The sequence below is a fragment of the Salmo salar genome, chromosome ssa28 (assembly GCF_905237065.1).
Source record: "Salmo salar chromosome ssa28, Ssal_v3.1, whole genome shotgun sequence".
Lineage (NCBI taxonomy): Eukaryota > Metazoa > Chordata > Actinopteri > Salmoniformes > Salmonidae > Salmo > Salmo salar.
Genome location: NC_059469.1, coordinates 10,970,286 through 10,988,528, shown reverse-complemented (window position 1 = coordinate 10,988,528; position 18,243 = coordinate 10,970,286). Strand labels below are relative to the sequence as shown.

At 43.0% G+C, this 18,243-nt stretch overlaps 1 protein-coding gene across 6 annotated transcripts in view; it reads right to left on the bottom strand.

Moving 5' to 3' along the window:
- Window positions 1-18,243, bottom strand: part of cacna1g (calcium channel, voltage-dependent, T type, alpha 1G subunit) — a 203,109-nt gene that overhangs the window by 51,582 nt on the left and 133,284 nt on the right. For all 6 annotated transcript variants that reach the window (XM_045710400.1, XM_045710399.1, XM_045710395.1 and 3 more), the window contains exons 18-19: window positions 16,144-16,212; window positions 14,477-14,661 (exon numbers count right to left, since the gene is read on the bottom strand). In XM_045710400.1, coding sequence (XP_045566356.1) covers window positions 14,477-14,661; window positions 16,144-16,212 — 254 coding nt within the window. The remainder of the gene's footprint in view (window positions 1-14,476; window positions 14,662-16,143; window positions 16,213-18,243) is intronic.

Below are 18,243 nucleotides of genomic sequence, written 5' to 3'. Positions count from 1 at the left end.
TGGAGGAAAAAGGGGGAGGCTTGCAAGCCAAAGAACACCATCCCAACCATGAAGCACGAGGGTGGCAGCATCATGTTGTGGGGGTGCTTTGCTGCAGGAGGGACTGGTGCACTTCACACAATAGATGGCATCATGCAGCAACATCTCAAGCAACATCTCAAGACATTGAAGCAACATCTTAACCTGTTATGGCTAGGGGGCAGTATTTTCACGGCCGGATAAAAAAACGTACCCGATTTAATCTGATTATTACTCCTGCCCAGAAACTAGAATATGCATATAATTATTGGCTTTGGATAGGAAACACTCTAAAGTTTCTAAAACTGTTTGAATGGTGTCTGTGAGTATAACAGAACTCATATGGCAGGCAAAAACCTGAGAAGATTCCATACAGGAAGTGACCTGTCTGACAAGTTCTTGTTCATCTTGACTCTTTTTATTGAAGACTGAGGATCTTTGCTGTAACGTGACACTTCCTACGGCTCCCATAGACTCTCAGAACCCGGGAAAAAGCTGAATGATATCGAGGCAGCCTCTGGCTGAAACACATTATCGCCTTTGGTAAGTGGCCGATCAGAGGACAATGGGCTTAGGCGCGTGCACGAGTCGACCCCATGCTTTATTTTCTTTCGTCTTTTTACCTAAACGCAGATTCCCGGTCGGAATATTATCGCTTTTTTACGAGAAAAATGGTATAAAAATTGATTTTAAACAGCGGTTGACATGCTTCAAAGTACGGTAATGGAATATTTTGAATTTTTTTGTCACGAAATGCGTCGTGCTCGTCACCCTTCTTTACCATTCGGGATAGTGTCTTGAACGCACGAACAAAACGCCGCTATTTGGATATAACAATGGATTATTTGGGACCAAACCAACATTTGTTATTGAAGTAGAAGTCCTGGGAGTGCATTCTGACGAAGAACAGCAAAGGTAATAACATTTTTCTTATAGTAAATCTGACTTTGGTGAGTGCTAAACTTGCTGGGTGTCTAAATAGCTAGCCCTGTGATGCCGGGCTATCTGCTGAGAATATTGCAAAATGTGCTTTCACCGAAAAGCTATTTTAAAATCGGACATAGCGAGTGCATAGAGGAGTTCTGTATCTATAATTCTTAAAATAATTGTTATGTTTTTTGTGAACGTTTATCGTGAGTAATTTAGTAAATTCACCGGAAGTTTGCGGGGGTATGCTAGTTCTGAACGTCACATGCTAATGTAAAAAGCTGGTTTTTGATATAAATATGAACTTGATTGAACAAAACATGCATGTATTGTATAACATAATGTCCTAGGGGTGTCATCTGATGAAGATCATCAAAGGTTAGTGCTGCATTTAGCTGTGGTTTGGATTTATGTGACATTATATGCTAGCTTGAAAAATGGGTGTCTGATTATTTCTGGCTGGGTACTCTGCTGACATAATCTAATGTTTTGCTTTCGTTGTAAAGCCTTTTTGAAATCGGACAGTGTGGTTAGATAAAGGAGAGTCTTGTCTTTAAAATGGTGTCAAATAGTCATATGTTTGAAAAATTGAAGTTTTTGTATTTTTGAGGAATTTGTAATTCGCGCCATGCCCATCATTGGCTATTGGAGCAGGTGTTCCGCTAGCGGAACGTTTAGATGTAAGAGTCAGGAAGTTAAAGCTTGGTCACAAATGATTCTTCCAAATGGACAATGACCCCAAGCATACTTCCAAAGTTGTGGCAAAATGGCTTAAGGACAACAAAGTCAAGGTATTGGAGTGGCCATCACAAAGCCTTGACCTCAATCCCATCGAAAATTTGTTGGCAGAACTGAAAAAGTGTGTGCGTGCAAGGAGGCCTACAAACCTGCCTCAGTTACACCAGCTCTGTCAGGAGGAATGGGCCAAAATTCACCCAACTTATTGTGGGAAGCTTGTGGAAGGCTACCCGAAACGTTTGACCCAAGGTAAACAATTTAAAGGCAATGCTACCAAATACTAATTGAGTGTATGTAAACTTCTGACCCACTGGAATTTTTTACTAGGATTCAGGAATTGTGAAAAACTGGGTTTGACTTTCCACTTGGGGTTGCTCATCTGTGGGGTTGTATAATGAAGAGGCCTGGTCTGACACACTCTAGGTGGGGGTATCTTACTCAAGAGAGAGCTTATCCTGCTGAGCTATCTCTTTGATTATGTGAAAGTCCAGCTGAAACTGTTTGGGCTTCCCCTGTACCATTACTGTTCCAGACTTGTACAGGTTGACATTGGCGGACTCAGAGTCCTCGTTGTCTAGTATCCTGAGTTTCCACCCTCCGCTAACACCCCCCCCCCCAAAAAAAATCAGGTTGTAGGTTTAGAGTTTTGATTTGGAGTGAGGGTTATGTTGTGGAGGGTAGTATCCTGTATATGTCCTTGCCGAAAAATCCAAGTTTAAAATCTACCTTTTATATATTTCACCACTTTTTGTAAAAACCTCTCCCTCACCATGCCCCGACCATACACTCAGTGTATACCAGAGAGAGAGAGATAGAGGGAAGAAACATGAGAAGACGAGGGAGAAACGGCAAGAAATTCAGCGAGTCCACAGAGGATAGAAACTTGTCATCTTTGTTTGTACAGTTAAGTAGGGTCTCGTCTCTCCTACCGTTCCCATGTCCTTGCTTATGTATCTAGCACAGCAAATCATGAATGTTTCTTACCTCATTGTTTTCTAAGTCTGCATATAAAAGCAGTGATTTGTGCTCATGACATTCAAGACGCATCGTCTTTGGAAGAAAAACATCGTTAGGGTATAGTCAAGGTGCTTGTCTTGCCAAGTCTTTTATGACAAGTCAATACACACTGATGATTATAGCAAGGACTCTTTCAATAATGTCTATTCATACATGGAAAATGTCTATTCATTCATGGTTTTCCTCCCTCCGTCCTTCCCTCGCTCGTGAAGAAAGATAACAACAAGTAAAGCAATAAGCGAGACGCTCATTCCCGAGTAGAGAACGACTCTGATTAAACGACTCTGAGCAAGGGATGGAGGATGAAGGGGGAAGGAGAGATGGACAGAAGGAGAGATGGATGGAGGGATGGATAGAGGGAGATACTTTAAAGATGGAGGGAGAGGAGGAGGGAGAGATGGACCCTACCCTACCCCTGCATTACTTCTCCTCTCCCTTCCTCTTCTCTTTCTGTTTCCCCACTTTTTCTCCACATTTGATACACACCTTTAAATTTTACTCTTGTATTATATTCACTGTGAATTTATCCAGCACTCATCTATAAATAAAGTTTTTTCTTACTGTGTATGTGTCATTTCCACCCTCTTAGTATGAATACAATCATTGTGAGACACTCTTCTGGATGAAAGCATTAGCTAAGTGACTGGGATGTAAAATGTATATGTTTCGAGGCTGTTTTAATTAACACAGGAGTTAACGAGGCGCCCAGTCACGGGGCGAGGGGTACGAGGACACAACCCCCCAGATAATTACATCACCTACTGGGAGAGACGGATGAGCCAAAACACACAGCTGACAGGGGTCAACCAAGGGAAGACAGAGAGGATACATCAATAAACAATGTGGCTAACACTCCTGACCCCCGCCACCCTGGAATTTTGGAACAGTCTATCTTCTCTCTGGTTGCAGCTAGTTGTGAGAGAACTATGTTGAAATAAGGTGACTTAAGGAGACATAAAGGGGATGTATGGTGTCTTAAAGGGGACATTTAGGTGCTAACAACAGGATTCCCCATGGTGAAGCCTGAATTGAGGTCACAGTGTTGATGGATGATTACAGTAGTGTGTATGTGCCATGTTAAACAAAGACACACACACACACACACTCCTGGAGACTCGTCTCTGCTCCTGTATAATGGCATTAATATCCCTACTGAGGAAAACCAACACACACACCTGCAGACAGAGACATAAATACACACACATGCGCACACACATGCACTGGTATCTGGGACAATGTAAGTAGTTGGAGTAGAGTGTAGGATCGTTTTTTTCTTCTCTTCTTGTTTTTTCTTTCTTACCAACTTCAGCATATCCAGTATGCAGAGTGTTGGAACAGAACAGCCACTGAATGGATGAAATGAAGAGAAGAAAAAGATGAGTAAAGAGGAACAGGGACTCTTTCTCACTGGCCGTAATGTCACCTCCATCAGAGATGTATATCATGTCTTCTTCTAAGTGTATGTGTGCGCGTGAACCTTACACACTCCAATGCTTGAGGGGAAAACACAGACCGATGACTCATGTTTAATTCACACAGTCTTCTCCTCTCCTCCCCTGAAACCAAACTAAAGACTCTGAACTGACAAACTGAAAATCATAAGTACAATTCCAATGCTCTAGTATGTTGCTCTTCTCCCTTTTGTTTGTGTGATAGTTTGAATGTGAAAAGAAATTGATCTGCATACGTTTTAGCTATTAATGCTGAAGAGTTTTGTCAAGCGTTGATTTTCTCCATTATTTTAATTTAGTCCTATGAGATGCTTTCCACACAAGCTCAGAACACATTAAGCTCTCATTTTCAGAGCTCTCCTTGAAGCATAACTGTCATTCTCTGTCAAATGAATTGAACTTTCTCTCAGACAGCCTTCGGTACATCTATAGCTTTAGATACAATATATCACAGAAACCCAGACCAGCATAGTAATATTATGGCCTTTTCATGCACTCCACCTCTCCTCAACTGTCCTCCCCTCCCCTCTTCTCGTCCGAGCGTTGGGGTTTGAAAGCGAATTAATACACTTAGAAAAAAGGGTTCCAAAAGGGTTCTTCGATTGTTCCCATAGGAGAGCCCTTTTTGGTTCCAGGTAGAACCCTTTTGGTTTCCATGTAGAACACTCTGTGGAAAGGGTTCTACATGGAACCCAAAAGGGTTCTACCTGGAACAAAAAGGGCTCTTCAAAGGGTTATCCTATGGGGACAGCCTAAAGAACCCTTTTAGGTTCTAGATAGCACCTTTTTTTCTAAGAGTGTACTCTCAAAAGATATTATTATTTTATTATTCCTGATCGGAGCGATCAGATGTAGCGTCAGCGGAGAAGAGAGAACACCACCTTAACGTTTCTCTCCGTTTCTTTATCCATCTCCCCTTCTCTCGCTCTACCTCGAATGTCGCTTACTTTCTATCCTATTTCTCTCTCGTGCACTATTCCCGCCAGATCCAAGTCAGGATCTTACTAAAGTGTTGAAACTGACAGAAAACCTGAATAAATACATGAACTACATATTCCTTTATGTGTAGTTTGTGGGAAACATAGTGCCCACAAAGCTCATCACTAAGCTAAGGACCCTGGGACTAAAAACCTCTCTCTGCAACTGGATCCTGGACTTCCTGACGGGCTGCCCCCCAGATGGTAAGGGTGGGCAACAACACATCTGCCATGGTGATCCTCAACACTAGGGCCTCTCAGGGGTGCGTGCATAGTCCCCTCCTGTCCTCCCTGTACACCCACGACTGCGTGGCCAAGCACGACTCCAACACCATCATTAAGTTTGTGATGACACAACATTGGTAGGTCTGATCACCGACAACGATGAACCAGGCTATAGGGAGGAGGTCAGAGACCTGGAGGTGTGGTGCCAGGACAACAACCTCTCCCTCAGTGTGAGCAAGACAAAAGAGCTGATCGTGGACTACAGGAAAAGAGGGCCGAATACCCCCCCCATTGACATCCACCGGGCTGTATTGGAGCGGGTTGAGAGTTTCAAGTTCCTTGGTATCATGGTTTAAACACACCAAGACAGGAGACTGAAAATATTTGGCATGGGTTCCCAGATCCTCAAAAAGTTCTACAGCTGCACCATCGAGAGCATGCTGACTGGTTGCATCACCGCCTGGTATGGCAACTACTCGACATCTGACCATAAGGCGCTACAGGGGGTAGTGCGTACGGCCCAGTATATCACTGGGGCCAAGCTTTCTGCCATCCAGGACCTATATACTAGGCAGTGTCAGAAAAAGGCCCAAAAATGTGTCAAAGACTCCAGTCACCCAAGTCATAGACTGTTCTCTCTGCTACTGCACGGCAAGCGGTACTGGAGTGTCAAGTCTAGGTCCAAAAGGCTCCTTAACAGCTTCTACCTCCAAGCCATAAGACTGCTGAACAAGTAATCAAATGGCCATCCGGTGTCACGTTGGCATAAATGGTCATGAGACAGGCGCAGGAATGCGTAATATGTTTTTTTATTTCTTTACCCAAAATTACAGCATGCCATGCAAAGGCACAGGGACGAAGACCAAACAAACACGTATACAACACACAGGGTAGAAACCCAAACAAAAGAGCGAGGAGTACCTCGAATAAATAACACAAGCGCACAATGGTTATCACATGGGACAAGACCTGTAATCAATTGCGCAATCCACAATGGCACAAAACCCAAAACACACAGCATAGGTACTCACACGACCAACGAACATAGTAACAATAATCGACAGCCCAGTGGTGAAACAAAGGGCACATTTATACAAATACAATCAGTGGGAATGGGGACCAGGTGTATGCAATGACACAGTTCCAGAGGGATCCATGACGCTATTGTGTGTAGATTGATGAGGAACATTTTTTATTGAATCAATTTTAGAATAAGGCTATAACGTAACAAAATATGAAAAAAATGAAGGGGTCTGAATACTTTCCCAATGTTTGTACATAAACCCACATCAACTAAACAAACTATGTTATAGAAAATGATTGTTAATCTGATGGGTTCACACTGCTGAGATCACACACACAAATATGAACTCGAAGATAAAAACCAATTCTAGTTTGGAGGCAGGGATAGTAGATTCCATTTCCAAGCGGTCAGGGGTCAGAATTGAGAGGGGTCAGGTAGGAGATTGAAGTGGGTATCCTCAGAGTTTTGTGGGTAAATTGGGCAGGAAAAATGAATATTTGATTTTTGTGCTCTTCCTGGGATGTTGATAAATATTTTAGTGCAGGCAAAGCCTCTAGAGCTTCACGAGAGGAGAGCCATGAGGTAAGGGGGAAAAACACACACACACACACACACACACACACACACACACACACACACACACACACACACACACACACACTGTGCTGCACGATGACAAACACAAACACAAACACACACCAACAGGATCACAAAAAAATACTACATTTACATTAGCAAGTAATTTACCAATAAAATGGTCTGACGGTGAGGTGGACATACTCCGTATGCCGAAAGAAAGAAATGATCTCACTACAATACATTTGAATAGAAAGTCAGCAAAAATAGATAAGATCTTGCTAGCATGGAATTGAAAATACTATTTGTGGAAAAATTATCCTGATTAACTCTTTAGTCATATCCCAGTTTATGTATTTGCTTATGGCCTTGCCACACTTTTTAAATGATATGAGCAAAAAATATTCAATTTTGTTTTGAACGGTAAGCCAGACAAAATTAAACGGGCCTATTTATATAATGAATATTTTAACGATGTACGCTGAGAGTCGGGAAGCAAGTTCAGTGAGTGAATACATTTCATAAATAAATGAACAAAACAAGAAACACAAACAGGGCACCGACATGAAACAGAAACAGAAACAATGATGACTGGGGAAGAAACAAATGGGAGTGACATATAAAGGGCAGGTAATCAAGGAGGTGATGGAGTCCAGGTGAGTTCATTATGCGCAAATACACATAACGCTGATGACAGGTGTGTGCCATAAACGAGCAGCCTGGTGACCTAGAGGCCAGAGAGGGAGCACACGTGACAGTACCCCCTCCCCGACGCGTGGCTCCAGCTGCAGGACGCCGACCAAGATGACGATCCCGGGGATCAGGAGAGGACCGGTCACCTCTGCTAAGGAGCGGGAGCCTGTTGATCAAGCTGAGGCGCAGGAGCATGACGACCTAGAGCGCCGGAGAGAGAGCATACGTGACAATACCCCCTCCCCGGCGCGTTTGGCTCCAGCCGCAGGACGCCAACCACAGAGACGATCCCAGGGATCCAGAGCGGACCGGTAGCCTCTGCTGAGGCGCAGAAACCTTAACGAACCGGCTGAGAGGTAAGAGCCTGATGAGCTGGCTCAGACCTCCCCACTTGCCTCGGCTGAGGCACGGGTAACAGTTCATCCAGCTTAGGCATGGGAGCCAATCCAAACCCGGTGAGGCATGGGAGCCTACAAACTGGCTGAGGCCTCCCAGGTAGCTCAGCACCAACACCCAGACCCGACATCACCCCCAACACAAAAATAAATATTATTTTTTTTAAAACACTCCCTGTGTTCTTGTGTCTCGGTAGACTGCCTTATGTAGTGTTGTGTTCTTGGTTTTGTTGTTTTATTCAAACGTTTCACCTGCACCTGCTTCCGACTCACCGCCCATCATTACAAATATGAATTTGGAGGGCAGAAATGATTAAATATTAAGCACTAGACCTTTCACTAAAGGCTTCAAAAGTTATACTTAAATCAGAACTGGTTCTCTTAAATCAAATCAAATTTTATTGGTCACATACACGTGTTCAGAAGATGTTATTGCGGGTGTAGAGAAATGCTGCACTATCTCCAACAGTGCAGCAATATCTAACAAGGAATATCTAACAATTTCACAACAATACACACAAATCTAAAGTAAAGGAATGGAATTAAGAATATATGCAGTTGAAGTCGGAAGATTACATTCACTTTGGTTGGAGTCATTAAAACTCGTTTTTCAACCACTCCACAAATCTCTTCTTTACATACTATAGTTTCGGTAAGTCGGTTAGGACATCTACTTTGTGCATGACTGTAATTCACAGTATCACAATTCCAGTGGGTCAGAAATGTACATACACTAAGTTGACTGTGCCTATAAACAGCTTGGAAAATTCCAGAAAATTATGTCATGCTTTAGAAGCTTCTAATAGGCTAATTGACATCATTTGAGTCAGTTGGAGGTGTACCTGTGGATGTATTTCAAGGTCTACCTTCAAATTCAGTGCCTCTGGTTCATCCCTGGGAGCAATTTCCAAATGCCTGCAGGTACCACGTTCATCTGTACAAATAATAGTATGCAAGTATAAACACCATGGGACCACGCAGCCATCATACCACTCAGGAAGGAGACACGTTCTGTCTCCTAGAGATTAACGTACTTTGGTGCGAAAAGTGCAAATCAATCCCAGAACAACAGCAAAGGACCTTGTAAAGATGCTGGAGGAAACAGGTACAAAAGTATCTACATCCACGGTCAAAAGAGTCCTATATCGACCTAACCTGAAAGGCCGCTCAGCAAGGAAGAAGCCACTGCTCCAAAACCACCATAAAAAAAGCAAGACTACAGTTTGCAACTGCACATGGGGACAAAGATTGTACTTTTTGGAGAAATGTCCTCTGGTCTGATGAAACAAAAATAGAACTGTTTTTATGGAATGGTCTGCCTACCAATGTGAGAGACGCAGACTCAGTCTCAACCTTTAAGTCTTTACTGAAGACTTATCTCTTCAGTAGGTCCTATGATTAAGTATAGTCTGGCCCAGGAGTGTGAAGGTGAACGGAAAGGCTGGAGCAACGAACCGCCCTTGCTGTCTCTGCCTTGCCGGTTCCCCTCTTTCCACTGGGATTCTCTGCCTCTAACCCTTTTACAGGGGCTGAGTCACTGGCTTACTGGTGTTCTTCCATGCCGTCCATGGGAGGGGTGCGTCACTTGAGTGGGTTGAGTCACTGACGTGGTCTTACTGTCTGGGTTGGCGCCCCCCCTTGGGTTGTGCCATGGCGGAGATCGTTGTGGGCTATACTCGGCCTTGTCTTAGGACGGTAAGTTGGTGGTTGGAGACATCCCTCTAGTGGTGTGGGGGCTGTGCTTTGGCAAAGTGGGTGGGGTTATATCCTGCCTGTTTGGCCCTGTCCGGGGGTATCATCGGATGGGGCCACAGTGTCTTCTGATCCCTCCTGTCTCAGCCTCCAGTATTTATGCTGCAGTAGTTTATGTGTCGGGGGGCTAGGGTCAGTCTGTTACATCTGGAGTATTTCTCTTGTCTTATCCGGTGTCCTGTGTGAATTTAAATATGCTCTCTCTAATTCTCTCTTTCTCTCTGTCTTTCTCTCGGAGGACCTGAGCCCTAGGACCATGCCTCAGGACTACCTGGTATGATGACTCCTTGCTGTCCCCAGTCCACCTGGCCGTGCTGCTGCTCCAGTTTCAACTGTTCTGTCTGCGACTATGGAACCCTGACCTGTTCACCGGACGTGCTTGTTGCACCCTCGACAACTACTATGATTATTATTATTTGACCATGCTGGTCATTTATGAACATTTTAACATCTTGACCATGTTCTGTTATAATATCCACCCTGCACAGCCAGAAGAGGACTGGCCACCCCTCATAGCCTGGTTCCTCTCTAGGTTTCTTCCTAGGTTTTTGGCCTTTCTAGGGAGTTTTTCCTAGGGAGTTTTTCCTAGCCACCGTGCTTCTTTCACATGCATTGCTTGCCGTTTGGGGTTTTAGGCTGGGTTTCTGTACAGCACTTTGAGATATCAGCTGATGTACGAAGGGCTATATAAATACATTTGATTTGATTTGAACTGTTTGGCCATAACGACCATTGTTGTGTTTGGAGGAAAAAGGGGGAGGCTTGCAAGCCAAAGAACACCATCCCAACCATGAAGCACGGGGGTGGCAGCATCATGCTGTGGGGGTGTTTTGCTACAAGAGGGACTGGTGCACTACACAAAATAGATGGCATCATGAGGGGTGAAAATGATGTGGATATATTGAAGCAACAGCACAAGACATCAGTCAGGAAGTTAAAGCTTGGTCACAAATGGTTCTTCCAAATGGACAATGACCCCAAGCATACTTCCAAAGTTGTGGCAAAATGGCTTAAGCACAACAAAGTCAAGGTATTGGAGTGGCCATCACAAAGTCCTGACCTCAATCCCATAGAACATTTGTTGGCAGAACTGAAAAAGTGTGTGCGAGCAAGGAGGCCTACAAACCTGACTCAGTTACACCAGCTCTGTCAGGAGGAATGGGCCAAAAGTCACCCGACTTATTGTGGGAAGCTTGTGGAAGGCTACCCGAAACGTTTGACCCAAGTTAAACAATTTAAAGGAAATGCTGCCAAATACTAATTGAAAGTATGTGAATTTCTAACCCACTGGGAATGTGATGAAATAAATAAAAGCTGAAATAAATCATTCTCTCTACTATTATTCTGACATTTCATATTGTTAAAATAAAGTGGTGATCCTAACTGACCTAAAACAGGGAATTTTTACTAGGATTAAATGTCAGGAATTGTGAAAAACTGAGTTTAAATGTATTTCGCTAAGGTGTATGTAAACTTCCGACTGTTTGTAGTCAAAGTGGGTTCTTCATCTCCTATACACTTCCTGATAAACTCAGTCACCGTATCAGTGTATTCGTGTCAGGCTACCCAGAACATATTCCAGTCCGCGAGATCAAAAGCGTGGATTCCGATTGGTCAGACCAGCATTGAATTGTCCTTAGCACGGGTACTTCCTGTTTGAATTTCTGCCGATAGGAAGGGAGGAGCAAAATGGAGTCATGATCAGATTTTCCGACGGGAGAGCGGGGGAAGGCCTTGTAGGCATCCCGGAAGTTGGAGTTGCAGTGGTCGAGTGTTTTAGCAGCGCGAGTACTACAGTCAATGTGTTGATAGAACATCGGTAACGTTTTCCTCAAATTTGCTTTGTTAAAATCCCCAGCTACAATAAATGCGGCCTCAGGATATGTGGTTTCCAGTTTGCATAAAGTCAAGTGAAGTCCTATGAGGGCCGTCTTGGTATCGGCTTGAGGGGGACTATACACAGCTGTGACTATAACTGAAGATAATTCTCTTGGTAGGTAATACGGTAGGCATTTGATTGTGAGGTATTCTAGGTCGTGTGAACAAAAGGACTTGAGTTCCTGTATGTTAGCATAATCACACCATGAGTAGTTAATCATCAAACATACACCCCCACCCTTCTTCCTGGAGAGATATTTATTCCTGTCTGCGCGATGAACTGAGATCTCAACTGGCTGTACGGATTCAGACAGTATATCCCGAGAGATCCATGTTTCCGTGAAACAGACTATGTTACAGTCCCTGATGTCTCTCTGGAAGGAAGGAATTCCACGCCCTGAGCTCGTCAAATTTATTATCCATGGATTGAACATTAACGAGTAACATACTCAGAAGCGGTGGGTGGTGTGCGCACCTCCTGAGTTGGACTAGAAGTCCACTCCGAATACCTCTTCTCCGCCGGCGGTGTTTTGGATCAGCCTCTGGAATCAGTTCAATTGCCCTGGGGGGTACGAACAAAGGATCAGATTTGGGAAAGTTGAATTCCTGGTCGTAATACTGGCAAGTTACCGCCGCTCTGATATCCAAAAGTTCTTCCCGGATGTATGTAATAACACAAAAAATATTCTGGGCTAATAATGTAAGACACAACACATAAAAGAAAATACTGCAAGTTGCCTGGGAGCTAGAAGCACGGCTGCCTATCTGTCGGCGCCATTTCCTTCATTTAATCTCTAACAGATTAGTAAGAATTTCTCACCCCATGTTCAAGAATTGCCTTTTTCCCTTTATTCAGATAACAATCTCTCACTTTCGGTTATGTTAAAATTAAATCATCTCCATATTGCTATTTTTAAAACAAGCCATAGAAAGTTGGTTGCAATTTCAGTTTAATCCACCAGAAAAGGCTGATCAAATATTACAACAAATATTATGGTTAAACTCAAATATACTAATTGATCCAAAAAAAACGTATTAGAAGGCCAGCATCCCGGAGTCTCCTCTTCACTGTTGACGTTGAGACTGGTGTTTTGCGGGTACTATTTAATGAAGCTGCCAGTTGAGGACTTGTGAGGCATCTATTTCTCAAACTAGACACTCTAATGTACTTGACCTCTTGCTCAGTCGTGCACCGGGGCCTCCCACTCCTTTTCTATTCTGGTTAGAGCCAGTTTGCGCTGTTCTGTGAAGGGAGTGGTACACAGCGTTGTACGAGATCTTTAGTTTCTTGGCAATTTATCGCATGGAATAGCCTTCATTTCTCAGAATAAGAATAGACTGACGAGTTTCAGAAGAAAGTTCTTTGTTTCTGGCCATTTTGAGCATGTAATGTATGGCCATGTATGGCCTTGTGTCAATTGCGAACGGTAGCCTAAGTCAGTGGTGCTCAATTCTCTCATCAGCGACTTCCAGCTGTTCCAGAACTAGAACACCTGATTCAATTTGTTAATTAAAACAATAATAACGCCTATGGAATTGAATAATATAATATGGCTAACCAGAATAAAAAACCCTGTATGTTTCTTCAAAAGGATCTACAAGGAACCTTTGAGATTCAGACATTTTCATTATAGAACCATTCTCCATAAAGGTTCTATATAGAACCATAAAAAAGGGTTCTATATAGCCCCAAAAAGGGTTGTAACCATAGCGGAATCCTTTTGTTGTTATATAGAACCTCTTTTTATGGTTCTTTATAGAACCCTAAAACTCAACTCTGGATCTCAAAGCCAGTTCCACTGCATTCTTTCGTTGTTTCCTTCTAATCATGGACTGATTTAGACCTGGGACACCAGGTGCTACTGTATCAGTTAATTATCAGGTAGAGCAGAAAACACACAGGTACAGGACCACGTAGGGTAAGAGTTGAATACCCCTGTTATAAAACCTTAGGAAAGGGTTCATTATAGCACCATAAAGGTTCCATTTAAAGCATGGTTCTTTATAGAAACTTCAAAAAATGGTTATATAAAGCACCAAAATGTATCCGCTATGGTTACAAGTCAAATAACCTTTATTTGGTTCTATATATAACCATTTGTTTTTAGTGAGAAAATTTATGAAAAAACAAATCTCATCCACAACAGCAATATTTTCAATTAACTCTGTAACTCTCCCAGCAATTCACTTTTTTCACCACTGCCACCAGTTTGGAGTCAAAACATTTACAACAAAGACCTATTGACATAATAAAATAAATAAAACTGTGTAAAAGATATAAAGGATATTTCAGGCAGAAACTCTCATATTAAACACAAATGGTATTCACTAAATTGATGGGTTATATTTAGCATAATGTTTTACAACTTTGTCATTTTTTTAAATGTTTGTCAAAATCATCTTATTTTATGATTTTGTATATAGATTTTTTATATTTAACAAGTAACCCTAGTGGGAAGCAGACGCAAGAGGATTTTGCTCCTAAAAACGGACGTTACACACGACTGATATGCATTTCAAAATATTGCATAAGATATGTAGGTCTTGAAATATGGATATTGTACATGTCAATATTGCGATTTCAATGTGAATTTGATTCATTGTGCAGGCCTAAGAGATACAGTATGTCAAGTTAGTACAGTATACTGTGTTTGGGGAAAGTCTCACACTCTGTTGGCTGGTAGATATACTGTACTGTTTTGGGAACAGGTCTTTTTGTGGTATTGTGAGAAGGTGCGTATGTGTTTGTGTGTGTGAGTGTATGTGCGTGTGTATTTGTGTGGGTCCACTGTTTGTGTAACTCACCGTAGTGGCCTGAGCGTCCGTAGCAAGCGCAGCACTCTGAGCATGCCCAGTATCTTGGGGCTGCTGTTCGATACCAACGAGACCAGGATATCTATGGCTGAGATCATCACTAAAATCCCATCTAGAATGTTCCAGCTGCTCCTCAGGTAGGCCTTATCACCAAGTAACCAGCCCAGTGCAGCCACCTGAGAATATACACAGACACTGGGTTAACGACATACATGCTACAAAATTACATTCACAAAGAAAGACAGTAACACACACGCATATACACAAACACACATAGTCAAAGCAGTCAATCAGAGAGGCACCTCTAGAGTTGTGCAAAGTAAATTAGGCCAAGCCAAGTGAGATACAAACTTTTGTCGTTGAAGACTTTTCTTCTCTCCATATTTCAATCTACAAAAATGACTGAGACAAAACAATAACCCATAGAAACTTCACAAACTGCATCTCAACTAGGCATGGCTTCATTTGCATATGCTGTGCCTCGTCAGAGCGTTAAGGCATGAATCTATATATAACCAGGCAGTATCAAAGAGAATGATCAAACCCCTGATGAACAAAGACGTGTCGAGGTTACAAAGCCTTTGGTTCCTATGCCCCTGTCAGTTTCCCCCAGACATCTGACTTCCTGTGTGTGACGTTAATTAACCTCCCCCGAGCCCCATTATTCCTGGGCATGATTTCCATTTTGTGTCCGTCTGCCCTCAATGTGTGTGCGTGCGTGTGTGTGAGCCCTGGCATTGCGTTGGGCACCAGAATAGAAATGGAGGTCTTAGTGAGTGACACCTGTGAACTTTCTCTAGCCCTCACCCCTCCTCACCGCTCCCTACCCCTGCCACAAGCCTCTATACGTAGACATGACCCTCCATTCAAAGCCAGGCCATTTGAATATCGGCTAGACAATCCTTTCCTTAGTATTAGTAGCAGGTGTCTCGCTCTCTTTGTGTGTGTATATGTGTGTGTGCAAGCGTTCCCCCCCCATTCGTGCGAGTGTGTGTTTGAGGCTTACCGAGGTATCACACTGAAAGCCTGTTTTCTTAAAGGCTTTGTCTGTCTTAATGACAGTGAAACAGTAGAGCTGAAGATCAATCATTTGGAGATGGGCCGTGCCTTAATGTATTTCTGTCATCTTAGCTATCTAAGGTATTTAAGGTACTTTAGGTACTTTGTTAGGCTCTATTTTCTCATCTAGGATCTATTTTCTCATCTCACTCTAAATGGTGACCGTTAATGAAACACTGAAATGGTACTTCCGTTCCCCTCCTCCTCCTCTCTTTCTATTTCTTCAAATAAGCTTTGGGGCAGAATGAACACAGAAACCACTGATGGATTTGAGGCTTATAAGAAGTCCTCATAGGAGTAGGATACAGTTTCCCACGAGACACTGATCTATGGTCAGTTGGGCATTATTTTACTCTTACTGTAAAGGTTCACATTCAGGTAAGATAGGCTGATCTTAGATTTGTGCCTACGGGCAACTTTTACCTAACATGTCCTGATATCAGCCAGAGGGCGAAAAGATTTAACCTGGCTCTGTGGATTCGATCAGATCTGTGGAGGCCTTAACCACAGCCCCGAGGCACAGTGATCAGTGTGTCTTCCTGGGTAGGAGAGTGTGGGTTTACCCGCTGGTAGGATCTGTCTCCGTGGTCCCCTCTTACCTTGACTGTCATCTCAGCCACGAAGATCGCTGTGAAGATGTAGTTGGATAACGTGAGGAAGATACGCTCCTGCAGAGAGAGAGAGAAAGAGAGAGAGAGACAAAGACAGAGAAAGAAAGCGAGAGAGATAGAAGACAGGAAGAGAAGAGAGGAAGATTTTGCATTTTTCAGCATGTTTGTACAAAAATATAGATTTAGGGTTGTATAAACTTGGATTTTTTTTTACAAAGACATATACAGGATACTACCTTCCACAACATAACCTTCATTCCAAATCAAAACTCCAAACCTACAACCTGGTTTTGGACAAAATTACTTTTTTTATTACCAAGAATTCTTACTGCTAAGGACTATCCAGCAAAATTTCTGACAAACCAGCAACCGGCAAAAGAAGCGCAACAGAAACCCAAAAATATAATGCAAATTGGAACTGAGTAGGTAAAGTCCATTCTGAAGCTACTTCGAAAGCCTAGAATGAAAATAAAATGACAATAATCTCTAGATATTTCACTTTTTTGAGACTGAATGCTAAGTTAAAAAGCTACCGAGCTTGCTAGGAAAGAAAATACCCAGCTGCAACATTAACTAGCACTGAAGTGTGAAGTGAGAGGTGTGAAGCCCCTGCGCCCAACAACGGTAGTAGAGTTCCTCCCCCACCCATATGCAGAGGCCTCTTTGGCCAACTGCTCCATGGCTTCCCTCTGTGCAGAGGTCAACCTTTGGATATTAAAAATGACAAGGCACAGAAAGAGTAGAGAGAGAAGCTCCTCATGGACAATCCAGAGACGCTATTTGCTGACTGCTACTGTACAAAAATGGGAACGTAAGCAACCTAGTCTTACACAGACCATCCCTGCCCATGGCACACAGCTATAAGAGCACACTACTTCTCTTTTAAGAGAGAGGGTATTGGCGGAGGGTGGAAAATCAGAATAGTGTCAAATGAAGACCCTGAGACTGAGACACCCTCTGTCAACATGTACAAGAATGGAACAGTGGTGGAGCAGGGCAACTTCATACATTTCCAAAAGGACGGCAGGAGGAGCTTTCCCTTGGTGACGACTACCCCACTCCGAGTGAGTCTGATCACACCTCTTCAAACTGTCCTGCAGACGAGGATAGTCAACCCCCCAGCACTGAACACACCCAGGTCACACAACTGCACTGCTCCTCAATCACTGAGTGGGATAAATTCACAGAGCTGGAGAAAGAGATAGCTCAGAGAGCTAGTCCACACACTCCAGACAGCACAGACACACAAAACCGACTAGCACAACAAAACATTTTCATCATCAATCTACACACAAAGCCTCATAATAACAAATCAAAAACAGTTTTTTTTATGTTCTCAAATATTTAATAGTAGGCTTCGAGGGGACTCTTACTGTAGGTACACCTACAGCTAATCCCTTGGCAGGGTTAATGGCGCCGGAGAGGATGGCTGCCGTTTTATTGACACTTAACCAACCGTGCTATTTTGTTTGTTTTTTCGCATTGTTTGTAACTTATTGTGTACATAATGTTGCTGCTACCGTCTCTTATGACCGAAAATAGCTTCTGGACATCAGAACAGCGATTACTCATCTCGAACTGAACAAAAAAAATTTCTTTAATGAGTCGGACGGGAAGGATACACTCCAAACACCTGAACGGGCCCTCAACCCAGTCATTCGCTGGAGAAAGAAACAGAGATTTCGCGGAAAGAGATGGTGGGTGCCTTGTGAGGATCAGGCGACGAGTGGCTAATCTGCCTTTGCCATCTGTACTGTTAGCCAACGTTCAATCACTGGAAAAAAATGAGCCAACGTCCAATCGCTGGAAAATAAATGGGAAGAACTGAAAGCAAGTATATCCTACTGTACCAACGAGACATTAAAAACTGTAATATCTTATGTTTCACCGAGTTGTGGCTGAACGACGACATCAATAACATACAGCTGGCGGGTTATACACTCTATCAGCAGGATAGAACAGCAGCCTCTGGTAAGACAAGGGGTGGCGGTCTATGTATATTCATAAACAACAGCTGGTGCATGATATCTAAGGAAGTCTCAAGGTTTTGCTCGCCTGAAGTAGAGTATCACATGATAAGCTGTAGAC